Source organism: Oncorhynchus nerka, linkage group LG18, assembly GCF_034236695.1.
Source record: "Oncorhynchus nerka isolate Pitt River linkage group LG18, Oner_Uvic_2.0, whole genome shotgun sequence".
Taxonomy (NCBI): domain Eukaryota; kingdom Metazoa; phylum Chordata; class Actinopteri; order Salmoniformes; family Salmonidae; genus Oncorhynchus; species Oncorhynchus nerka.
Window position 1 is genome coordinate 35878660 of NC_088413.1, and position 27137 is coordinate 35905796.

General features: G+C 45.0%; 1 protein-coding gene across 1 annotated transcript in view; it reads left to right on the plus strand.

Moving 5' to 3' along the window:
- The window catches only part of LOC115145831 (spermine oxidase-like), a 33283-nt gene extending 18680 nt beyond the window's left edge, over nt 1–14603 (plus strand). The window contains exons 4-7 of the mRNA XM_029687383.2: nt 5044–5217; nt 8341–9091; nt 11213–11373; nt 14063–14603. Coding sequence (XP_029543243.1) covers nt 5044–5217; nt 8341–9091; nt 11213–11373; nt 14063–14212 — 1236 coding nt within the window. The 3' untranslated portion in view covers nt 14213–14603. The remainder of the gene's footprint in view (nt 1–5043; nt 5218–8340; nt 9092–11212; nt 11374–14062) is intronic.
- The last annotated feature ends 12534 nt before the right edge of the window (nt 14604–27137 follow it).

The window sequence follows — 27137 nt, forward strand, 5'->3', positions numbered from 1 at the left end:
TTGGGGCGGTAAACAAATTGGTTCAAGGGTGACAGATAAGGTGGAGGTGATATGATCCTTGACTAGCCTGTCAAAGCACTTCATGATGACGGAAGTGAGTGCTACGGGACGGTAGTCATTTAGTTCAGTTACCTTTGTTCCTGTACCCAAGAAAGCAATGGTGGCCATCTGGAAGCATGTGTGGACAGCAGACTGGGATTGGGAGAGATTGAATATGTCTGTAAACACAGCAGCCAGCTGGTCTGTGCATGCTCTGAGGACGTGGCTAGGGATGCCGTCTGGGCCGGCAGCATTGCGAGGGTTAACACGTTTAAATGTCTTACTCACGTTGGCCAAGGAGAAGGAGAGCCCACGGGCTGCGTCGGTGGCACTGTATTATCCTCAAAGCGGGCAAAGAAGGTGTTTAGTTTGTCTGGAAGCAAGACGTCGGTGTCCGTGACGTCACCGACGTAGACCCTGCCACATACGTCTCGTGTCTGAGCCGTTGAATTGCGACTCTACTTTGTCTCTATACTGATATTTCACTTGTTTGATTGCCTTGCGGAGGGAATAACTACACTATTTGTATTTGGCCATAATCCCAGTCACTTTTCCATGGTTAAATGCGGTGGTTCGTGCTTTCAGTTTTGCGCACACTATCCATGGTTTCTGGTTAAGGTAGGTTTTAATAGTCACAGTCGGTACAACATCTCCTATGCACTTCCTTATAAACTCACTCACTGAATCAGCGTATAGGTCAATATTATTCTGTAAGGCTACCCGGAACATGTCCAAGTCCGCGTGATCGAAACAATCTTGAAGCGTGGATTCCGATTGGTCAGACCAGTGTTGAATAGTTCTTAACACGGGTACATCCTGTTTGAGTTTCTGTCTATAGGAAGGGAGGAGCAAAATGGAGTCGTGGTCAGATTTGCTAAAAGGAGGGTATGGGGAGGGCCTTGTATGCATTGCTGAAGTTAGAGTAGCAGTGATCCATAGTTTTGCCAGCACGCTCGTACTACAGTCAATATGCTGATATAATTTAGTAGCCTTGTTCACAAATTTGCTTTGTTACAATCCCCAGCTACAATAAATGCAGCTTCGGGATATATGGTTTCCAGTTTGCATAAAGTCCAGAGAAGTTCCTTGAGGGCCGTCGTAGTATCGGCTTGAGGGGGGATATACACGGCTGTCACAATAACCGAGGAGTATTCTCTTGGGAGATAATATGGTCGGCATTTGATTGATGAATTCTAGGTCAGGTGAACAAAAGGACTTGAATTCCTGTATGTTTAGGGGGCTCCCGAGTGGTGCAGCGGTCTAAGGCAATGCATCTCAGTGCAAGAGGCATCGCTACAGTCTCTGGTTTGATTCCAGGCTGAGTCACATCCGGCTGTGATTGGGAGTCCCATAGGGCGGGGCACAATTGGCCCAGCATCGTCCGCGTTTGGCCAGGGTAGGCCTTCTTTGTCAATAAGAATTTGTTCTTAACTGACTTGCCTAGTTAAATTAAAAAAATACACCATGTGTCGTTAATCATGAAACATACAACCCCGCCCTTCTTCCCTGAGATATGTTTATTCCTGTTGGCGCGACGTACAAAGAATCCTGGTGGCTGTATCGACTCCGACAGCATATCACGAGAGAGTATGGTACAATACCTGATGTCTCTCTGGATAGCAACCCTTGCCCTAATTTCATCTACCTTGTTATCTAGAGACTGGACATTAGTGAGTAATATACTCTGAAGCGGTGGATGGTCTGCGCGTCTTCGAAGTTTGACCAGAAGACCACTCCGTCTACCTCTTCTCTGGCGGCATTGTTTTGGGTCAGCCTCTGGAATTAGGTCAAATGCCTTGGGTAGTTCGGACAAAGGATCCACTTCGGGAAAGTCATATTCCTGGTCGAAGTGCTGGTAAGTTGACGCTGCTCTGATATGTAATTGTTCAATAACTCTTAATATTTTCTGGGCAAACAATGTAAGAAATAATACATAAAAAAGCAATATACTGCGAAGTATCCTAAGGACTAGAAGCGAGGCGCCCCTCTCTGTTGGCGCCACTTTGTTTCTATATATCCACACAGTTTCATTTGGTGGTTGCTCGGACACCTGCTCAGTGCTCACCGTTCTATTTTTTTTGTGCTTAGGCCTCGGCGGTGTACAGTATGTTCAGGCTGAGGCTCAGAATCAGAAGAATAATCATCAGTGATGTCATGATTCATTTCTTTCCACCATCTGAGTTGCCTAAGCACAAAAAAGCTTGAACGGCGCGCACTGAGCAGGTGTCCGAGCCACCACCAAATTAAACGGTGAGACCGGAGAGAGGAAGGGACAGCACGGTTTGGATAGAACAAGTCGGTGATAATGCTACGGGACTATTATCAGCACAAAATGTAATCACTGAGAGAGCAAGCCCTCAAGCAAAAAACAACATCATTAACGCGCTCACCAGCTTTGTTGTTTATGTGACATGGACATGCTCCAACTGATTGCGTTAAGATTACGATTGCGTTAAGACACACACCATGTAAGCAAGCCCTGACAATAATTGACTATTTTTGACTATTGTCATATCGGCGCTTACTCATTATAATGCCATTTATTGCTTTTGTGCTGATTTTCACTATTTATCAAGGACACTTGGCACTTATAAGGATGTTTAGGCTACACTCTTAGAAAAAAAGGTTCCAAAAGAGTTCTTCAGCTGTCCCCATAAGAGCACCCTTTTTGGTTCTACGGGCAACCCTTTTCCTCTGTGGAAACGGTTCTACATGGAACCCAAAAGGGTTCTACCTGGAACCAAAAAGGGTTCTTCAAAGGGTTATCATATGGGGACAGGTGAAAAATCCTTTTAGGTTCTAGATAGCCACTATCTAAGTGTAAAGGGTGGCAGGGAGCCTAGCGGTTAATAGGTTGGGCCAGTAACTGAGAGGTTGCTGGTTCGAATCCCTGATGTTTAAAATCTGTCTGTGCCCTCGAGCATGACACTTAACCCTAATTGCTCTGGACACGAGTGTCTGCTAAATGTTTGTTTTTGTTGTTATAAAAATAAGCTGTTACCACGGTCCAACACGTGCTTTCTGTTTCATAGTTAAAGTTAAGTATCCCAATGTTATTTAAACTTTTAACGTTTAAACGTTCACACCCCAACATGACACATGTATTTATCCTTATCACGTTGCATAAGGAGGGGAGACATGTGCATGATTAAGTAATAGGGTTTTTGAATTCTCTACCCAAAACAAAAGAGCGAGGTGTAAACCTCTAAATAATCATTAAAAGAAAACGAGCATAGGTGCTCACAAGACCAACGGACCTAGGACAATGATTGACAAGGACAATGGGGAACAGGGCACATATATACACATACTAATCAGGGGGAATGGGAACCAGGTGTGCGTAATGAGACAAGACAGTCCGGGTTTGGTGGTAATGATCCAGTTCGGTGACGCCTAGAAGGCCGCGACGTAGACCTCCTGAGCTGGTGAACGGAATGAGCAGCAATAACGGGGGGGGGGGTGTCCGTGACAGTACTATTTTTTTTAATGATTATTATTGCACAGAATAATAATATGTGGTTACAACACACTCATAACTTGGCAGAATCACATCACCCGCACAGGCAACGGAATAGGTGGATGGATGCCTTTGGCTTCAAGACATGGTATCACTCATGCCACATAGGTTTTGGTGCTGTATCAACCAAAGATATTCTGTGGTAACCTACCCCCATCACCCTCATACATGGGCAGAATACCCACAGGCTATTGAATAGGCGGACGCCTTTCGGCTACTTTGCGGTAGCCTACCATAGATCTTATTTCCCAGTGCCAGTGGTGTCTACCTGTTGTAACCCGGCACTCCCTAGGAATGGCCCCCGGGCGATCACCAGTCTCGTGACTGACTGACGGCTCAGCTCCAGTTCCCTCCTGCCTCTTTATTTCAGCTCACTGTTTAACTTATTTAAATAAGACACCTTCACGGTTGCACTTTATTTTACGGCACAGAAATGGCTAGGGCTGCATCCCAAATGGCACCATATTGCCTATACTGCACTACTTCTGAACAGAGCCCTATGGGTCAAAAGTAGTGCACTAAATATGGAATAGGCTGCCATTTGGCATCATCCCAGGTATTTACTGAGAAATTACATGTGAAATGGTGCACGTTAATAATCTATAAATGACTTGTTTGTTTTTAAAACAGGCACCAATTGGTACCAGGTCATTGCCAATTGTGTTGAATTGTTGGAACTAAGTACCAGAAGGTATTCATAAAAAAAACAAACATAATTTCCTAGTCAATTTCATGTAAATACCAATGGATATAGTGCTACCCCCTTCACTGTGTGACCTCCTACACAATGATGCTCCCCCTATTGTGCAATGAGTGGGCGGTTCCTTCTAAAAGAGGTGTGTGTGCTTTGGATGAAGAAGTTCTGTCATGCATGTTGCTATATATCCTGTACTGTAGAGGTCACGGACCTCGGATGAAAGTGTTGATAAATTAAAAAACGATCTGTTGTTGAATAATGTACTATGGTCCACCCTCCCATGTAGCCATGCCAAGGTGTTAAATGATGTTATAAATTCTCTCCTGGCGGCACCCTTTTAAAGGGCAAATTTGGCATTCAAACAACGTGATCACAAAGAGATCACCTTACAGATTGCCCCTTTTAAAGTTTTAGAAGCACCCCAGTAGATTCTGAATGTTCAGACTCCGTTATAGCCACAGTAGCAGGAACACTCTATGCTATTTTGGATTGCTTGGCTGTTGGATAAGGTAGTAGCAAAATACTGCCTGTCTATGAAACTCTTGGTTGTCCAGTGTAGAACCAGAATGAAAACAGACTGGCACCCAGACAAACCCTGGCAACAAACCCTTTTGACCAGAGCCCTATTTGCCATGGTCAAAAGTAGTGCCCTATAAGGGAATAGGGTGCCATTTGGGATGCAGTCCCTCAGCACATTCATTACTGGTGCTTACACCATGACCATCAAACTCACATTTGTCTCCCCTCTTGCCATCCCCTCTACCCCTCTTCTCCCCCCTCTCCTCCCTAGGTGTACGAGCTGACTCAGGAGTTTTTCCAGAGTGGGAAGCCTGTGTGTGCTGAAAGCCAGAACAGCGTTGGGGTGTTCACGAGGGACGTGGTGCGCAAGAAGATCATGCTGGACCCCGACGACTCGGAGAGCACCAAGAGACTCAAGCTGTCCATGCTCCAGCAGTACCTCAAGGTGTGTGTGTGTGTGTGTGAGGGGGGGTCCTTCTAAGAGACAATAAAAGATGCTAGAGCTCTGGTTTATGGTTGGAATGCAGTGGTAAGCCTAGACAAACATGCAAATCCAATAAATTCGAGAAAATGATGGTTTCCTTCTCGGTATGTAGGTTTGCTCTGTGTTGCAAGAAAAACAGTTGTAAAAATCGTCACGTAAGGCATGACTTTCTTTTTTCCCATATTAAATCTACAGTGCTGTATTCTGAATCACTCATCTCTGCCGAGAATTGGCCTCTCTCACAGTTCTGATTCAAAACAGTTCTTTATACTCTGATCAATGGCTGAAGTAGCACATGTGATGCTCCTGCTATGTTTAGTCTCACACAATATACGTTTACGGCATGTTTTAGAACTTAACTGAACAAGCAGGTCAGGAAATCAAGTGTAAAACTCTGACTTCCATCCCCAAGTACTAATGTTGGCATTGCTGTTAGCTATAGCTACATTATCTTGTTTATGTTAACAATAGCTTATTTAGCTTGTTAATGTTATAGCTCCGTCGGTGATCCTTGCTCCTTGTAATTATACCCAATGACCCATTGGATTCAAATTAGTGTTGATCACTTAAAGGTCAGTTTGCTAATGAAATAGAAACACAGAGGACAACAAAATGGACGCCCTTTTTATTACACCTAGAGCCAACTGTGGTACAGCAGGGCATCCAACAATTTACCTCAGGAAATGTAGCTATTGCAAGCCTTATTATGTTTGTATATTTATTCAATTAATTTCCTGGTCCGCCGGTACTCAATTATTAGGGCTATATCCCAAATGGCACCATATTACCAATGTAGTGCACTACCATTGACCAAAACCCTATGTACTATCTAGGGAATAATGTGCCACTTAAGATGCATCTCCTGATGTCAAAAGTTTCCTTTAGTGGCAGCCAAGGCCATGATTAAAACTTTTCCTCCGGGAAACGTTAGGCTCTATTGTTGAGGCTACAGAGCCACCGATGCAGATGACATCCTTACTGTCGCTCTAGTTCGGTAAACAAGCTATTGGGTTCATAGACTTGAGCCATAAAACGATATCCCAACGAGAGTTTAATACATAATGGCCAATAAATAGGTCATTCAACTTGGACTAAGTAGCACTTTGATAGAGGGGGTTAATTTGGCCTCAATTCAATAAGGAGTTTTAGCCAATCAAAGAGTAATAGAAAAAAATACACTGCTTAAAAAAATAAAGGGAACTCTAAAATAACACATCCTAGATCTGAATGAATGAGATATTCTTATTAAATACTTTTTATTTACATAGTTGAATGTGCTGACAACAAAATCACACAAAAATTATCAATGGAAATCAAATTTATCAACCCATGGAGGTCTGGATTTGGAGTCACACTCAAAATTAAAGTGGAAAACCACACTACAGGCTGATCCAACTTTGATGTAATGTCCTTAACAAGTCAAAATGAGGCTCAGTAGTGCGTGTGGCCTCCACGTGCCTGTATGACCTCCCTACAACGCCTGGGCATGCTCCTGATGAGGTGGCGGATAGTCTCCTGAGGGATCTCCTCCCAGACCTGGACTAAAGCATCCGCCAACTCCTGGACAGTCTGTGGTGCAACGTGGCGTTGGTGGATGGAGCGAGACATGATGTCCCAGATGTGCTCAATTGGATTCAGGTCTGGGGAACGGGTAGTCCATAGCATCAATGCCTTCCTCTTGCAGGAACTGCTGACACACTCCAGCCACATGAGGTCTAGCATTGTCTTGCATTAGGAGGAACCCAAGGCCAACCGCACCAGCATATGGTCTCACAAGGGGTCTGAGGATCTCATCTCGGTACCTAATGGCAGTCAGGTTACCTCTGACGAGCACATGGAGGGCTGTGCGGCCCCCCAAAGAAATGCCACCCCACACCATGACTGACCAACTGCCAAACCGGTCATGCTGGAGGATGTTGCAGGCAGCAGAATGTTCTCCACGGCGTCTCCAGACTGTCACATCTGTCATATGTGCTCAGTGTGAACCTGCTTTCATCTGTGAAGAGCACAGGGCGCCAGTGGAGAATTTGCCAATCTTGGTATTCTCTGGCAAATGCCAAACGTCCTGCACGGTGTTGGGCTGTAAGCACAACCCCCACCTGTGGACATAGAGCCCTCATACAACCCTCATGGAGTCTGTTTCTGACAGTTTGAGCAGACACATGTACATTTGTGGCCTGCTGGAGGTCATTTTGCAGGGCTCTGGCAGTGCTCCTCCTGCTCCTCCTTGCACAAAGGAGGAGGTAGCGGTCCTGCTGCTGGGTTGTTGCCCTCCTACGGCCTCCTCCACGTCTCCTGATTTACTGGCCTGTCTCCTGGTAGCGCCTCCATGCTCTAGACACTACGCTGACAGACACAGCAAACCTTCTTGCCACAGCTCGCATTGATGTGCCATCCTGGATGAGCTGCACTACCTGAGCCACTTGTGTGGGTTGTAGACTCCGTCTCATGCTACCACTAGAGTGAAAGCACCGCCAGCATTCAAAAGTGACCAAAACATCAGCCAGGAAGCATAGGAACTGAGAAGTGGTCTGTGGTTATCACATGCAGAACCACTCCTTTATTGGGGGTGTCTTGCTAATTGCCTATAATTTCCACCTGTTGTCTATTCCATTTGTACAACAGCATGTGAAATGTATTGTCAATCAGTGTTGCTTCCTAAGTGGACAGTTTGATTTCACAGAAGTGTGATTGACTTGGAGTTACATTGTGTTGTTTAAGTGTTCCCTTTATTTTTTTGAGCAGTGTATATATTTGAAACTAAGTAGATACACCAAGATGGAGGATATACATTTGACCAGAATTGAACCGACTTATTTGTCTTTGTTTCTATACGGTAAAGCCAGTGTCTGGTTCCTCTTTTTAGGTTTCTTCCATCCAATGAGTTTTTCAACTGTTCTGCTGCTTGCTCTCTGGGCTTCTAGGCTTGGATATTAAAAAGAGCTCAAATACATTTGACTGATTCACTGATTGATGAGTTGATTGATTGATGGAAAGAGGTGGAGAGTTGTGAGAGCAGCTGATAAAGGAGCTCAATTTGATTTGAGTCAAACTGACTGTGTTTGTTTGTGTGTCGTTCCCAAGGTGGAGAGTTGTGAGAGCTCGTCCCCCAGCATGGATGAGGTCTCGCTGAGTGAGTTCGGCGAGTGGACGGAGATCCCCGGGGCCCACCACGTCATCCCGGGAGGCTTCATGAAGATCGTGGACCTCTTGGCGCAGGACATTCCGTCCCGCGTGATGCGCCTGGGGAAACCCGTCCGCTGTGTCCACTGGAACTACTCCGCCCAGCGACAGGAGGAGATCGCCCATGGCGACAACAACAATCGGCACGACGACGGCGACCATAACGACGACCGACGTTGCCATGGTGAGCCCAACCCCAATCCGGGTCACGCGTACCCCATCAGCGTAGAGTGCGAGGACCTCGAGTCGCTCCCCGCCGACCACGTGATCGTAACCGCCTCTCTCGGCGTCCTCAAGAACCGCCATGAGGCGCTCTTCTCACCCTCGCTGCCCGAGGACAAAGTCCTCGCCATCGAGAAGCTCGGCATCAGCACCACTGACAAGATTTTCCTGGAGTTCGCCGATCCCTTCTGGAGCCCCGAGTGCAACAGCATCCAGTTTGTGTGGGAGGACGAGGCGCAGCTGGAGCAGCCGGTCTACCCCGAGGAGCTGTGGTACCGTAAGATCTGCTCATTTGATGTGCTGTACCCGCCCGAGCGCTACGGCCACATGCTGAGTGGCTGGATCTGTGGCCAGGAGGCACTGCTCATGGAGCGCTGCGATGACGAGACGGTGGCTGAGACCTGCACCAAGCTGCTGCGACGCTTCACAGGTCAGTGTGCATGTCTGTGTGTTTGTCATTGTGACGTTGACATAGGTCAGTTGACATTGTGTGTGTGTGTGTGTGTGTGTGTGTGTGTGTGTGTGTGTGATATGCAGTAACTATTAGAGTTTTCTGAATCGAACCCGCAGCTTTTGTACACGTCTTGCACTAACACTAGATTTCAGGTACTTAAAGGCCTTGTTGATGAATCAAATCATATGTTCTTGATGGAGTGAGGGACCACTGACCTAAATAACTCACTGAGATAGGCCATCATCAGCATTCCCTCACTAAGTATGAATCAAGCTCTGTGCTTCAACTCATCAGTATAGGGCAGGAATACTCTCACACACATCACGCACACTGTTACGAGCACACTGTGACCTTGAGGGCTAAATGGGTGCATCACTACTGTACTCCCAGTGAGTCACGGTGATGCACTGAAGAGCAGTTCCACTTATTCAGCCTTAGTGGGCCTCTAGGTATACATTAGATACAGGAAATGACATCATCATGTGACATCATTCCCGAGCCTTGCGTTATGGCCTTTCCCAGAAGGGGCTTTTGGGGGGCTGATGCTGAATCAGTCACATAGATGTCTGGCAGAGTGGAGGTGTTGAATACATGTGCATCCCGCAACAACTGGTCCAGGGTCAGTTTTAGTCACTGTGCTCTTTATAGGTGGAATACGGATCAGATGAAGAAATGCTGATCCTACACAAGTTGGTAGAGGAGTTGCCTGTGTGTCTGCATCCCAGACATACTTTATGAATGACCCAGTATTCTCACAGAAGAGATGAGTGAGTCAATGCCAAAGCTGCTCGACTTTATCAAGTTGTTCATTTCTGTCTTTCACCCATGAGCAGCCCCCTTTTAAGAGTAATGATGACAAAAAGAAACACAGCAAATTGAAATTGGCTGTAACTTTCGTCGAGACTAACCGGCCTTTTTAAAGAAAACCTGACAGAAAATCAATTGTTCGATTCGACGGGTCTCTATATTAAGTTTCTGCTCCCTGGAAAACACTGTAAATGATAGTGCAGACAAGACACACACACACACAGTCGTTCTTGGGATGCCCTACACTGGGAAGAAAATAATGACCATTGACAGAGATGAGCCCTCTGTATGTGGCTCTGTATAGCTTCAGTCTGTTTCATATTGACAGAGAAAATAGGTTAAGAGATATAATGGTTTAAATAGTTTAGATAAAGGTGTGTGTGTGTGTATGTCTGTGGAATTAACATAAAATACAGAGTCCACAACTTTTGACCAGAGTCTGATGGGCCTTGCTTAAAAGTAATGCACTAGGGAATAGGTTGCCATTTGGGATGCATCCCATCTCATGGGTGGACAAAGCTCGGTAATTACGGCAGACCGTAAGTGACAATTGTCCTCCTTCAAGGACTAAGTTATCCTCTGGTCAAGCCAGTTAGCTGACAAACAGGTCATAGTAGAGTCAGGTCTAAGCTTAGCATATGTCTCCGACCCTGTTACCATCACTTAATGATGACGTCAGAGGCTTTCCTGGACACACACAAACACATACACACCTCACTGCAGTTACTCCTCCCTATGCAGCCAAGCCAACGGACACAGTAAACCCTAAACCCCGCCTTCTGCTCTGAGCAATACTCGCTTCCTGCCCTCACTTTGTTTACTTCCATAGGAAGGACACACTCACGGGAACTCATTTACCCACACACTGACACACTCCCCTGATGTAGGTCAGTGCGGTTTAATCCCCCTACGAAGCACATTCATCACAGACAGACTACAGTGTGTGAGTGTGTATGGCCTCTGAGAGGGACCATAGCTTATTAGTACCGATACAGGAGATTGGATTGGATGTGTTGCAGGATCACCTATGGGAGATTGGTAGAGGATCACTCACCATGCATCGCCATTACCTTAGGAAGTTTTCAATGGCTTATTTCCACCTGCGGAAGAGTTGTAAGAGAGGGTGTGTTTGTGTGTGTGTGTGTGTGTGTGTGCGCGCGCATGCCTGTGTGTGAGAGAGAGAGCGTTGGTGTGTGTGGACCTTGATGTTTCCGTGTCCATCCAAAGGGTTTATATTGGACTGACTGTCCTCACCATCCACCTCACCGTTCCTTTCTCTCCCTCCTTCAGGGAACCCCAACATTCCGAAGCCGAGGCGAATCCTGCGCTCGTCGTGGGGCAGTAACCCTTACATCCGGGGCTCCTACTCCTTCACCCGGGTGGGCTCCAGTGGGGGTGACGTGGAGCAGCTAGCCATGCCCCTGCCTTACACCAAGAGCACCAAGGCTCCGGTAAGAACCACATCTGGATCTGGATGCAGACTTGGGTTCAAATACTATTTAGGGTATTTCAATTATTCTTCAAGACATTTCAAAGTAAGTATTTTGGAATGCATCTGGAAGTACACTTGGAAAGTATTGGCTTGTATTTGAAAATACTAAACTCCGCAAGAAAAAGAAACGTCCCTTTCAAAGATAATTAGTAAAAATCCAAATAACTTAATTGTAAAGGGTTTAAACACGGTTTCCTATGCTTGTTCAATGACCCATAAACAATTCATGAACATGCACTTCTGGAACGGTCGTTCTGAAACCAACAGCTTACAGACGGTAGGCAATTAAGGTCACTGTTATGAAAACATAGGACACTAAAGAGGCCTTTATAGTGACTCTGAAAAACACCGGAATAAAGATGCCCAGGGTCCCTGCTCATCTGCGTGAACGTGCCTTAGGCATGATGCAAGGAGGCATGAGGACTGCCGATCTGGCCAGGGCAATAAATTGCAATACCTGTACTGTTAGATGCCTAAGACAGCGCTACAGGGAGACAGGACGGACAGCTGATTGTCCTCGCAGTGGCAGACCACGTGGGACAACACCTGCATGGGATCAGTACATCCGACCATCACACCTGCGGGACAGGTACAGGATGACAACAACAACTGCCAGAGTTACACCAGGAACGCACAATCCCTCCATCAGTGCTGACTATTCACAATAGGCTGAGAGATGCTGGACTGAGGGCTTGTAGGCCTGTTGTAAAGCAGGTCCTCACCAGACATCACTGGCAACAACGTCGCCTATGGGCATAAACCCACCGTCACTGGACCAGACAGGACTGGCAAAAAGTGCTCTTCACTGACGAGTCGCGGTTTTGTCTCACCAGGGGTGATGGTCGGATTTGCATTTATCGTCGAAAGAATGAGCGTTACACCGAGGCATGTACATTGATTTGGAGGGCCCGTCATGGTCTGGGGCGGTGTGTCACAGCATCATCGGACTGAGCTTGTTGTCATTGCAGGCAATCTCAACGCTGTGCGTTACAGGGAAGACATCCTCCTCCCTCATGTGGTACCCTTCCTGCAGGCTCATCCTGACATGACCCTCCAGCATGACAATGCCACCAGTCATACTGCTCATTCTGTGCGTGACTTCCTGCTAGACAGGATTGTCAGTGTTCTGCCATGGCCAGCAAAGAGCCCGGATCTCAATCCCATTGAGCACGTCTGGGACCTGTTGAATTGGAGGGTGAGGGCTATGGCCATTCCCCCCAGAAATGTCCGCGAACTTGCAGGTGCCTTGGTGGAAGTGTGGGGTAACATCTCACAGCAAGAACTGGCAAATCTGGTGCAGTCCATGAGGAGGAGATGCACTGCAGTACTTAATTCAGCTGGTAGCCTCACCAGATACTGACTGTTACTTTTGATTTTGACCCCCCCTCCTTTGTTCAGGGACACATTATTCCCTTTCTGTTAGTCACATGTCTGTGGAACTTGTTCAGTTGACATCTCAGTTGTTGAATCTTGTGATGTTCATATAAATGTTTACACATGTTAAGTTTGCTGCAAATAAACGCAGTTGACAGTGAGAGGACGTTTCTTTAAATTTGAAATACTCCATGCATTTTAACCCAGTTCCGTTTGGTCCTAGGGCTATTTGAAAATGGTTTTGTATATTTTATAGGAAGTCGTTTGAAAATACTTTAAAATACTTCAAATAGAAGAAGTTGATTTGGCCACATCATTTGAAAATACTCTAACAGAAAATAAGTATTTTAAATAACACATAGTTAAATATGTATGTATTTGAACCCAGACTGGATATAGTGTATATCAGCTGAGTCGGGTTAATTAGGGCACACCGTAGCAAGACGTTTTAAAACTTTCATTGGTCTTTGGAGGCGTGACGCTTGTTTACAGCCACCAGAGGAACTCGTAGCATGTTGTCAAAGTGCCTGTGTCATCACTATGTCACCAAATACGGCAGCAAGGGACATGACAGTCCGTGTTGGATCGATTATGAATCATGGGTCTTGGCCAGCAGCGTAGCCCCTGAAACTTGATGCATGTGTCCTTATCTTAGTGTGTGCGCGTGTCTACTGTGTGTGTGGCCACTTAAAGACTGCTAAATGAGCAGTGTGACCTTTGAGAAATCCACCCTACCGTCAAAAGTGCGACAGATCGTCACAAGCAGCCTTATTACATATAGAAGGATACACTCTGTCTAGAGCCTAAAATAGCTCCCCGTGGCTGCGTCTAAATGGTTCACTATTCCCTATATAGTGCACTAATTTTGCCCAGGGACCATAGAGCTCTAGGCAAAGGCAGTGTGCTATGTAGAGTATAGGGGGCAATTTGGGATGCAGCCCATGGCCCGGAGGCAGTAATGCCATATGTTGGGTCATGCCGACATTCACTGGTTTGTTTAGATCTTGTCTTTTTTTCTCTCGCCGCTCCTCATCTCTATCTCTGCCCTCTCCTCTATCCACCTATCTCCTTCTCTATTCTATTCTTCTGTATATCATATCTCTTCTCTATCCTCTCCTTTTTTACAACCTCTCTCCTCATCTCTATCTCTGCCCTCTCCTCTATCCACCTATCTCCTTCTCTATTCTATTCTTCTGTATATCATATCTCTTCTCTATCCTCTCCTTTTTTTCCAACCTCTCTCCTCACCCTTCCTTTCCTCTTTACCCTCTCAGCCTCTACAGGTGTTATTCGCTGGGGAAGCCACCCACCGGAAATACTATTCCACTACCCATGGTGCATTGCTGTCAGGACAGAGAGAGGCCACTCGTCTTACAGAGATGTACCAGGGCTTGCACAAAGAAACCATAAAGCCTAACATGTAAAAATGACAAATGAACCACTGACTAGTGATAAAAAATAAACAACATGTTTTATGCTTTCTATATTTTAAGTTTTTTAGATTAAGTTATACATGTAAAAGCATAATAGGGGCATTAACAATTATAATGATTAATACTGTTTTTACTGTATTGCGCGGTAGATTTGACCACTTATATGAGATGTACTGTAAAAAGGCAAATGGTGCCGTCATCTCTGGTCCTTCATCAATCTGTACGTTTAAAAAAAAGTCATTGATAAGTTAATGTTTATATAATAACATGTCTATAATTGAACTGTTTTTTGTAAGTGCCTTCTGTATTTAATGTCATGTTATTGAAAAACAAACAAAAAATAATGGCAAGAATTAATAAACTTGTTTATTAATGTGAGAAATGGTCATGTTTAATTGTAAATGTAATATCATTTGAATGTGGACCAGAAGGTGCCAGTCGAGGACAGACATTGGCAGGCGTTGACACTATGTTCCTTAATCTCAACCAATCATAGACGAGGACACTGAAACACACTGTGTAACTGTGCCAAGGTAGCAGGTGGCAATGGAGCCTCAGTCAAGTCTTCACACCTCTCAGATGTGTTATAATGTGTGTTTGTTCTTTCCTTGTGGGTGAAATGAAACAACGTGTTGTGGTGCGTGCTACATCAGGTACTTACAGTTGCAAAGAAATATTGGCTCAATTAGCAGAACTAGATCTGAGGGATGCAATACAACACAATATGTTCAGTTCCTTCCAACAGGACTGATCTGTGGCCATATGTATCGAGCGTCTCTGAACAGTTTAAAGTGTCAATGTCACATGGACAAGGACGGCGAAATGCCTTTCAAACTCAAAACCCAACAATACAATAATCAATTACAATGTTTTACAAGAAAAAAGCACAGGAGAAATATGAAAGACACAAGTAAGTAAGCATACCATATACAGGAAATATATATATATATTTAAAGTCCGTTCCAATAGTTTGGAGCAATACTGGCTGCATTCAAGGCTCAGCCAGTCAGTTCACATACATAACAACAGAATGGAGCAGCTACCGACGAGAGAAAAGACAGCCGATTTGCCACAGGAGTTACAGCATCAGCTCTGGAAATACAGCGGGAGAGTGGAAAGGCAGTTTGTCAGTTCATTTACAGCAGTGCGTCCCCTGAACGATAACGAAGGGGTAGGTGAGAAGTTTGACCACAGAGACGGGGGTGAGAAGGTGATGAAGCGTACTTAATTAGCCTTAACCGGAAAAAAAACAACAACTGGCTATAGGAAAGTTTGAGGTGAGGGAGAAAGTGTGGTGTACCAGGTCATCATCGCGTTGTTAAGTATCTTGCTAGCTGTTTCGAATGATCTGTTAGCTAGCCAGAGAAATGATGAGCTTTGGCCAACGTAATTGATCAAATAATTGAGTTTATGGTGTGAAAACTGGCTGGCTAATAAAGTCTAATGTTACAACAGATGTGCTAACGTTGGTAACCTAACCAATTCGCCTCGACTCCTTGCCGTTCCTCAAGTTATAACGCGTTAGTTGCTTACTGGACCCTGGCAATCTGTGGAATGTTTACAAGTTATGGTTAGCTAACGAACAAACTGTTTTTCCTCTACAGTAATTTATGTGGATAATTTTCAGAATGAGAGAATTAGGTGAAAATGAGGCGTTGCTTATTATTAAACAGGTGTAGCTGAGGCAATACAATACCACTGACACAGCCCGCTACCAAAACCTGCTGGCTTTCCTTCACAGCAGCCAACGTGAGTAAAACATTTAAACGTGTTACCCTGCAAGGCTGCCGGCCTAGATGGCATCCCTAGCCGTGTCCTTAGAGCATGCGTAGACCAGCTGGCTGATGTGTTTACGGACATATTCAATCTCTCCCTATCCCAGTCTGCTTGTTCCCACATGCTTCAAGAGGGCCACCGTTGTTCCTGTTCCCGTGGTAGAAAGCTCCAGAGGGACAAGGTAACTGAGCTAAACGACGGTGCACCGTTTCCCCGTAGCACTCTGGTAAGAAGACGTATGCCTCATGTAACGAGACATGGTGTGATCATGAAGTGCTTTGAGAGACTCACAGTCAAGCAGACCATATCACTTTATTTAACTCCACCCTACCTGACACCCTAGACCCACTCCAATTTGCTTACCGCCCAAATAGGTCCACAGACGATGCAATCTCAACCACACTGCACACTCCTACAGGCAGAAACACTGCCCTGACTCCACACTCCAAGACTGCTTCCATCACGTGGACTGGGAACCCACCTGGACAAGAGGAATACCTGGATTGTGAGAATGCTGCTTTTTCATCGACTAAACAATGCAGCTTGGCATTCAATACCATAGTACCCTCCAAGCATGTGGCAGGGTCTACATCAACGGACTCGAGACCCTGGGTCTCGACTTTTTGCCCGCCCTGTGCAACTGGGTACTGTAAGACTTCCTGACTGGCCGCCCACAGGTGGTGAGGGTAGGCAACAACATCTCCTCCCCGCTGATCCTCAACACGGGGCCCCACAAGGGTGCGTTCTGAGCCCTCTCCTGTACTCCTGTTCACCCACGACTGCGTGGCCATGCACGCTCCAACTCAATCATCAAGTTTGATCCTCAACACGGGGACGACACAACAGTGGTAGGCTTGATTACCAACAACTTGACGAGACGGCCTACAGGGAGGAGGTGAGGGCCCTCGGAGTGTGGTGTCAGGAAAATAACCTCACACTCAACGTCAACAAAACTAAGGAGATGATTGTGGACTTCAGGAAACAGCAGAGGGAACACCCCCTATCCACATCGATGGATCAGTAGTGGAGAGGGTAGCAAGTTTTAAGTTCCTCGGCATACACATCACAGACAAACTGAATTGGTCCACTCACACTGACAGCGTCGTGAAGAAGGCGCAGCAGCGCCTCTTCAACCTCAGGAGGCTGAAGAAATTCGGCTTGTCACCAAAAGCACTCACAAACTTCTACAGATGCACAATCGAGAGCATCCTGGCGGGCTGTATCACCGCCTGGTACGGCAACTGCTCCGCCTCAACCGTAAGGCTCTCCAGAGGGTAGTGAGGTCTGCACAACGCATCACCGGGGCAAACTACCTGCCCTCCAGGACACCTACACCACCCGATGTTACAGGAAGGCCATAAAGATCATCAAGGACATCAACCACCCAAACCACTGCCTGTTCACCCCGCTATCATCCAGAAGGCGAGGTCAGTACAGGTGCATCAAAGCTGGGACCGAGAGACTGAAAAACAGCTTCTATCTCAAGGCCATCAGACTGTTAAACAGCAATCACTAACATTGAGTGGCTGCTGCCAACACACTGTCATTGACACTGACCCAACTCCAGCCACTTTAATAATGGGAATTGATGGGAAATTATGTAAATATATCACTAGCCACTTTAAACAATGCCTTATATAATGTTACTTACCCTACACTATTCATCTCATATGCATATGTATATACTGTACTCTAGATCATCGACTGCATTCTTATGTCACTAGCCACTTTAACTATGCCACTTTGTTTACTTTGTCTACATACTCATCTCATATGTATATACTGTACTCGATACCATCTACTGTATGCTGCTCTGTACCATCACTCATTCATATATCCTTATGTACATATTCCTTATCCCCTTACACTGTGTATAAGACAGTAGTTTTGGAATTGTTAGTTAGATTACTTGTTGGTTATCACTGCATTGTCGGAACTAGAAGCACAAGCATTTCGCTACACTCGCATTAACATCTGCTAACCATGTGTATGTGACAAATCAAATTTGATTTGATTTGATTTGATCCTCAACACTGGGGCCCCACAAGAGTGCGTTCTCAGCCCTCTCCTGTACTTCCTGTTCACCCATGACTGCGTGGCCACGCACGCCTCCAACTCAATCATTAATGGTGCAGACGCCACTACAGTGGTAGGCTTGATTACCAACAACGACGAGACGGCCTACAGGGAGGAGGTGAGGGCCCTCAGAGTGTGGTGTCAGGAAAATAACCTCACACTCAACGTCAAAAATACAAAGGAGATGATCGTGGACTTCAGGAAACAGCAGAGGGAGGACCCCCATATCCACATCAACGGGACAGTAAGTGGAGAAGGTGAAAAGTTTTAAGTTCCTCGGCGTACACATCACGGACAAACTGAAATAGTCCACCCACACAGACGGTGTGGTGAAGAAGGCGCAGCAGCGCCTCTTCAACCTCAGGAGGCTGAAGAAATTCGGCTTGTCACCAAAAACACTCACAAACTTTTACAGATGCACAATCGAGAGCTGTATCACCGCCTGGCACGGCAACTGCTCCACCCACAACCGTAATGCTCTCCAGAGGGTAGAGGGTAGTGAGGTCTGCACAACGCATCACCAGGGGAAAACTACCTGCCCTCCAGGACACCTACACCACCCGATTTCACAGGAAGGCCAAAAACATCATCAAGGACAACAACTGCCTGTTCACCCCGCTATCATCCAGAAGGCGAGGTCGGTACAGGTGCATCAAAGCTGGGACAGAGAGACTGAAAAACAACTTCTATCTCAAGGCCATCAGACTGTTAAACAGCCATGCTGTCAACATAGCCACTTTAATAATTTAAAATGGGATGTAATAAATGTATCACTAGTCACTTTAAACAATGCCACTTCATATAATGTTTACATACCCTACATTACTCATCTCATATGTATATACTGTACTCTATACCATCTACTGCATCTTGCCTATGCCGTTTGGCCATATTCTTATTTATTCCTTTCCACTTGTGTGTATAAGTTAGTTGTTGTGAAATTGTTAGATTACTTGTTAGATATTACTGCACGGTCGGAACTAGAAGCACAAGCATTTCGCTACACTCGCATAAACATTGATTTGAGCTGGGCCTGGCTGGATGCAACTATAGAGGTGAAAGGAACGCCACACACTTTCCCTATATTTCACTTTGTTAATGCATTGCATAAAAAGGGGTATGCCAGGTGTACTCTCTGCCTGAAAGAGATCAATTATGCCAAGAAAGGGTATCATGCTCTTCTGGCCCGTTGTAGAGTATATTTCCACAGACAGAAAGTGTACAATGTAATGATGTGCAGTGTAGCCCAAAGATTTTGCTTTGTTGTGTGAACTTGACAGAAACATTTGTGTGAGAGTGAGGGGGTGATTATTACATTTTTTACTCTGTGAACATTATTTTTGCACACATGTAGCCTTTGTGCACTTGATCAATGTCTATAGTGGCCACTATAATAGATCAAAAATAGAATGCTGGGTTTGTTTCATTCTATTTCTACTTTAAGATGTTTTTCCCCCAAGTGTAATATTTAGATGTGTGTGATCACAAGCTTTCTATTATAAAGGCTATCATGGCTAACTGCAATATTAGTGTATTGTTCTTTCTCATTTGTAGTGAAGTCTAGGCAACAAATAACATTGGATTGCTTTCTTTACATTATTTTAGCTGTGAGTTAGGTTCACATTAACCACTTTTCATTTTACACACAGAGACTGATCATGTACAGTTCCATGCGAAAGTATTCACCCCCCTTGGCATTTTTCCTAGTTAGTTTTTGTGGGGGGGTGTATCATTTGATTTACACAACATGCCAACCACTTTGAAGATGCAAAATATTTTTTCTTGTGAAACAAAAAAAGACTATTCACCCCCCATAATTCAATACTTTGTAGAGCCCTCTTTTGCAGCAATTACAGCTGCAAGTCTCTTGGGGTTTGTTTCTATAAACTTGGCACATCAAGCCACTGGGAATTTCGCCCATTCTTCAAGGCAAAACTGCTCCAGCTCCTCCAAATAGGATGGGTTCTGCTGGTGTACAGCAATCTTTAAGTCGTACCACAGATTCTCAATTGATTTGAGGTCTGGGCTTTGACTAGGCCAATCCAAGACATTGAAATGTTTTCCCTTAAACCACTCGAGTGTTGCTTTAGCAGTATGCTTAGGGTCATTGTCCTGCTGGAAGGTGAACCTCCATCCCAGTCTCAAATCTCTGGAAGACTGAAACAAGTTTCCCTCAAGAATATGCCTGTATTTAGTGCCATTCATCATTCCTTCAATTCTGACCAGTTTCCCAGTCCCTGCTGTAAAGAATTGCTATTATGCAGGAGACCAACCTACTGCTAAATACATGGCTATTGCATTGTTATAACTGAGACAACACATAGCAACGTATTTTCACAGTAAAGCCTGTGGGGTCCCCTACAGGATAGCTCCCACATTACACACATAATCTCCCTTTTTTAACCGAACACTGTGTGCCCGAAGAAGATCCTACGATGACGGACAGACAACTGAGCCAATGGCGGAAGACTACAGACTACAACCAGCTGAACCAATCCGGAGATCCGATCTTCCTAGGGTCAACCTACTTTCTGTGACGTATTTAAGAGCTGTGCTGACTGTTTACGCTCTCTCTGCCTGCCGTTCCACACGAACTAACGGAAGAGCCGTAATTACGCTGTACTACATATTTTCACTCTGAATAAACTGTTTACTTGTCATAAAATGTACTACTTAGTCTGAATCGATCCTTGACCGGCTCACCCATCTACATATCTAATTACTAACACTGCTGATGAAAAAAATCCCCACAACATGATGCTGCCACCACCATGCTTCACTGTGTGGATGGTGTTCTCGGGGTGATGAGAGGTGTTGGGTTTGTGCCAGACATAGCGTTTTCCTTGATGGCCAAATAGCTAAATTTTAGTCTCATCTGACCAGAGTACTTTCTTCCATATGTTTGGGGAGTCTCCCACATGTCTTTTGGCAAACACAAAACATCTTTGTTTATTTATTTCTTTAAGCAATGGCTTTTTTTCTGTCCACTCTTCCATAAAGTCCAGCTCTGGAGTGTACGGCTTAAAGTGGTCTTATGGACAGATACTCCAATCTCCGCTGTGGAGCTTTGCAGCTCCTTCAGGGTTAACTTTGGTCTCTTTGTTGCCTCTCTGATTAATGCCCTCCTTGCCTGGTCCGTGGGTTTTGGTGGGCGGCCCTCTCATGGCCGGTTTGTTGTGGTGCCATATTCTTTCAGTTTTTTAATAAAGGATTTAATGGTGCTCCGTGGGATGTTCAAAGTAAGAAAATAAAAAAACTCAACCCTGATCTGTTCTTCTACACATATTTGTCCCTGGCCTGTTTGGAGAGCTCCTTGGTCTTCATGGTGCCACTTGCTTGGTGGTGCGCCTTGCTTAGTGGTATTACAGACTCTGGGGCCTTTCAGAAAAGGTGTATATATACTGAGCTCATGTGACAGATCATGTGACACTTAGATTGCACACAGGTGGACTAATTGTGACTTCTGAAGGTAATTGGTTGCAGCAGATCTTATTTAGGGGCTTCATAGCAAAGGGGTGAATACATATGCACGCAACACTTTTCCGTTTTACATAAAAATAAAAATAAACGTTATTTCTTTCATTTCACTTCACCATTTTGGACTATTTCATGTCCATTACATGAAATCCAAATATAAATCAGTTTAAATTACAGGTTGTAATGCAACAAAATAGGATAACGCCAAGGGGGACGAATACTTTTGCAAGGCACTGTAGATAATATTATTTGTTGGTTCATTATTTAAAACCTGCATTTCCCCCTGGCAGGGATTGTTTTGCACGTTTCAGTGCAAAAAAGAAGAAGAAAAGTGTCACCTTTTTGGGCCCTCGGAAGTTTGCATCCCTGATGTATAGGGGTAAGGTGACTAGGCAACAGAATATTAGATAAACAGAGTAGCAGCAGCTTACATGTGAGTGGGTGTGTGTAGAGTCAGTATAAATGTATGTGCATATTATGTGTGAGTGAGCATATGATGGAGTGTTTGTGTGTGTGTGTGTTGGAGTGACAGTGTGTGTGTATGGTCCTGTGAGTCGTATTGTTTGGGGATAGAAGCTTTTCAAGACTTGATGCACTGGTACATCTTGCCGTGGGGCAACAGAGAAAATAGTCTATGGCTTGGGTGGGTGGTTGGTTGGGGACTTTGACGATTTTCTGGGCCTTCTTTTCACACCTCCTGATATAGAGGTCCTGGATGGCAGGGAGCTCGGCCCCAGTGATGTAATGGGCTGTCCGCACCACCCTGTGTAGCGCCATGTGATCGAGGTCGGTGCTATTGCCATACCAACAGTGATGCAGCCAGTCAATATGCTCTGAGTGGTACAGCTGTATAACTTTTCAGGATTTGAGGGCCCATGCCAAACATTTTCAACCTCCTGATGGGAAAGAAGCACTGTCTCGTCTTTTTCACGACTGTGCGTGTGTGCTTGGACAGTTTAAGCCTTTAAGTGATTTAGACACCGACGAACTTGAAGCTGTCTACCTGCTCCACTCCCGCCCAGGCGAGTTTTCTTTCTTTTACCCCTTTTTCTCCCCATTTTGTGGTATCCAATTGGTAGTTACAGTCTTGTCTCATCACTGCAACTCCCATACAGACTCGGGAGAGGCGAAGGTCGAGAGCCATGCGACCCCCGAAACACGACCCAACCAAGCTGCACTGCTTCTTGACACAATGCCCGCTTAACCCGGAAGCCAGCCACACCAATGTGTCGGAGGAAGCACCATACACCTGGCGACCGTGTCAGCGTGCATGCGACCGGCCCGCCACAGGAGTCGCTAGAGCGCAATGGGGCAAGAACATCCCTGCCGGCCAAACCCTCCCCTAACCCGGACGACACTGGACCAATTGTGCGCCTTCCCATTTGTCTCCCGGGCCCCTGCCGGCTGCAACAGATCCTGGACTCCAACCAGGATCTCTAATGGCACAGCTAGCAACTGCGATGCAGTGCCTTGGACCACTGCGCCACTTGGGAGGCCCGAGGGAGAGGTTGTTGCTCCTGCATCACACTGCCAGGTCACTTACCTCCTCCCTGTAGGCTGACTCTTCGTCACCGGAGATCAGGCTTACCACCGTCGTGCTGTCAAATAAATAAATAATGGTTGTCGTGTTGTCAAAAAATATATAATTGGAGTCGAGCGTTGCTACCCAGTTGTGGGTGAACAGGGAATACATGAGAGGACTAAGCACACACTTCTGTGGGGCCCCTGTGTTAACCTCACTAGGGTACGTGGGACGCTAGTGTCCCACCTGGCCAACATCCAGTGAAATTGCAGCGCGCCAAATTCCAAAACAGAAATACTCATTATAAAAATTCATAAAACATACAAGTGTTATACATCAGTTTTAAGATTAACTTCTTGTTAATCCAACCATGGTGTCAGAAATAGAGATAACATTATTCACATATCTTTGATGATCTTCATATGGTTGCACTCAGAAGACTCCCATTTACTCAATAAATGTTTGTTTTGTTCGATAAAGTCCTTGTTTATATCCAAAAACCTCAGTTTTGTTTGCGCGTTTTGTTCAGTAATCCACAGGCTCAAACGCAGTCACAACAGGCAGACTAAAAATCCAAATAGTATCCGTAAAGTTCATAGAAACATGTTTATAATCAATCCTCAGGTTGTTTTTTAGCCTCACTAATCGATAATATTTCAACCGGACAATAACGTCGTCAATATAAACGGTAAACAAGAAAGGCGCGATCTCGGTCGCGCGCATGAAAAAGCACTGGGACACTCATTGAGTGGTCTTACTCCCTAATTTTCAGAATACAAGCTTGAAACAATTTCTAAAGACTGTTGCCATATAGTGGAAGCCATAGGAAGTGCAATTGGAGTCATTTGAGTCAATGGATACTGTAATGGCATTCAATAGAAAACTACAAACATAAAACAATCCCACTTCCTGGATGGATTTTTATCGCATGAAACTTTAGAGTGTTTTCTATCCAATTCTACCAATTATATGCATATCCTAGCTTCCGGGCCTGAGTAGCAGGCAGTTTACTTTGGGCACACTTTTCATCCCGAAGTAAAAATAGTGCCCCCTACCCTAGTGAAGTTAAAACTTCTTTGGAATAGGGGGCAGGGGGGCAGTATTTTCACGTTAGATTTAGATAGAAAACACTGTCTGTGAGCATAACAGAACTGATATGGCAGGCGAAACACAGAGGACAACCTCCCCCCAAAATAATTCACCTTCCCACTGTTTTCAATGGCTAGTACTATAATTATAAGCCCAAGTCCTCCCAAATTGCAGTTCCTAGGGCTTCCACTAGATGTCAGTCTTTAGAAAGAGTTTCAGGCTGGTTTTTGGAAAAATGACCCAGAAATTGTAGTTTTTCTAGGTGGCTCCCATTTTGTCTGTAGTGTTTCCAAGCGCGTGGAGGAAACGCGTGGAGGTGTTCTTTCTTATTTATCTCGGGTAATGAACATACTATTCTCCGTCTTAAATTTTATTGTTTGTTTGCGTATTAGGATACCTAAGGTTTGATTATAAACGTTGTTTGACTTTTATTGGTAACGTTTGGGATTCATTGTGTATGTATTTTGGTGGAGGGAAACTGGATGGATTATTGACTGAAGCGCGCCAGCTAAACTGAGTTTTTATGGATATAAAGAAGGACATTATCGAACAAAATGACCATTTGTGATGTAACTGGGACTTTGGAGTGCCAACAGAAGAAGATCATCAAAGGTAAGGCATTGTTTATATCACTATTTCTGACTTCCGTGTCGCACCTGCCTGGTTGAAAGGGTGCTGTCCTCAGATAATCACATGGTTTGCTTTCGCCGTAAAGTATTTTTGAAATCTGACACGGCGGCTGGATTAACAACAAGTTAAGCTTTATTTTGATGTATTACACTTGTATTTTCATGAATGTTAAATATTTATAGTAATTTAATTTGAATTTGGCGCTCTGCAATTTCACCGGATGTTGTCGAGGTGTCCCGCTAGCGGCACGCCTTTCCCAAACAGATCAGTGTGGTGAAGGTAATATTGCCTACCTTCACCACCTGGGGGCGGCTTGTCAGGAAGTCTAGGTTCCAGTTGCAGAGGGAGATGTTCAGACCCAGAGTACTAAGCTTGGTGACGAAGATAGGGCTGCTGATTTAGGATCAGTTTTGCCTTTAAGATCACAAACAATATTACACAGACAGAGCGACCTGTTCCCAGATCAGCACTCCTACTGTGAGACACTTTATGAATACAGGCCCAGAGTTTGATTCTATTTGCCTAGAGTTTAGAAAGGATATGACTGCCATCTACTGCATAATATTATGTACTGGATATGGGACTCAAGTGTATGGTAGTCCCAGCAGTTTTTCCATCTGTTGTCTCTAGGTACTTGATATACTCCATGTACAGAACAGTTAATCACCAGCCTAGACTATGACCAGTGGTAGAAACGGGAAAGGGAACCCTCCAATGCAAAATCCTTGAATTTAATGTAAAAATGCACATTTTACATGTCAAAATTATTACAATCCAGGACCCAGGTTCCACCTGGGAATGCCGAATATGAACCTAACAAGTTCAGAGCAAGTATTTCACTCGTATTTGCCCCTAAAAATAGATATGTGTGAACCGTAAAAAATATTTACGAGCACAGTGTGCGATTAAAGATAACAACCTACCGTAATCTATTCCTCCCCCCCCCCCCCCCCACTGCTAATTGTTTAAAAACTACAAGTCCCACATTCCACAAGCGGCATGCGCCAACCACAGTAGTTTTCTGTGATGACGCAGTCCAGTCAGAGAGAGAATGGTGAACAACACTGGAAAATAGTATCGGTATAGCATCAACAACAGCTGAAGTTAAAGGGCGGGGGAAGAAGGTCAGTTTTACACAGGAAATGTAATACCACACTAGTTTTACAAAATAGGTTCAAGACTCAAATTAACTTTCAGAATCAAGTAATTGACAGGTGACAGTTTATTTACTTACTACTGAACAGAAAAAGCGAGAAATGGAGAATGCACTCTTGTGTATTCTGCCATTTTCTTTCAGACATGTTTGAGGAGCTATCCTCACTTAGTCTCACCCTGCAAAGGAATGACCTGACCCTCCCCCAAGCCACATCAGAGTTGAGGAAGACAGTGACCAGACTGGAAGCACTAAAACTTAGGGCAAAGGCAGGAGGCATGCTGGAAAAGATCCAGACCATGCTTGCTAAGCAGCAGAGTGATGAGAGGAGATTCCAGGTGTGTTAGGATGAGAGCTTGTTAGGATGTAAGAGAAATTGATTAAAATCGATGATTAAGACAGATTCTCAGTGTGAGAATCAATGTATTCGTTGCCCAATAGAACGATTTGAGGATAAGGAGGGAAATGCAGTGGAGAAGTCTTTACATAAAAAGACCTGATGAGGCATTTCAAGGAGCCTCTAGAGAGGTAAGAATTTATTTGACACTGCATTGCCATATGAGTCAATGTTATGTTTGCATATTTGCAAACTCACTTGCTCAGTTCAATTTTGCAGATCGGGGTGCAACATGGCTGCAATCCAGGATGTCAGGGGCTGAAAATCCTGGTCAGCCACAATTTCAAGGACAAGTCCTACAGTGGCCTGTGGGAGACCATGTTGACAAAGAACCCCTGCAGGCACGATTACAAAGGAAGACTACGAGTCCTGAGTGGTTATGTATGGTATCCTGTGGTTGGTTTTGATAAGTTAATGGTAAGAGTTTAAATGAAATTGAAAGATATCATCTTTTCCCTGGAACATACTGGAGTTGGTGCAGCTTGTGCTGGTGCTGCCCATTTCAGCCGCCCGGTGTGAGCGAGGCTTCTCTGCGCAGAACCGGATTAAGAATTCGACAAGAAGCTGCCATGGGGTCTCCACCAGCGAAGACCTGATGAGGATCAGCCTGGAGGGGCCTTCTGTCGAGGAGTTGTGGATCCCACTCCTGCCGTGGACCACTGGCTGACCTCTAAGCGTGCCAGACGGCTGACATCTAAGCGTGCCAGGCGGCCGACATACAAAAGCAGCTGGACAACTGATATCCTTTGCGTCTAGTAGGCATGGGTCAATGTGTGATTTTGGTGGTATGTGCTGT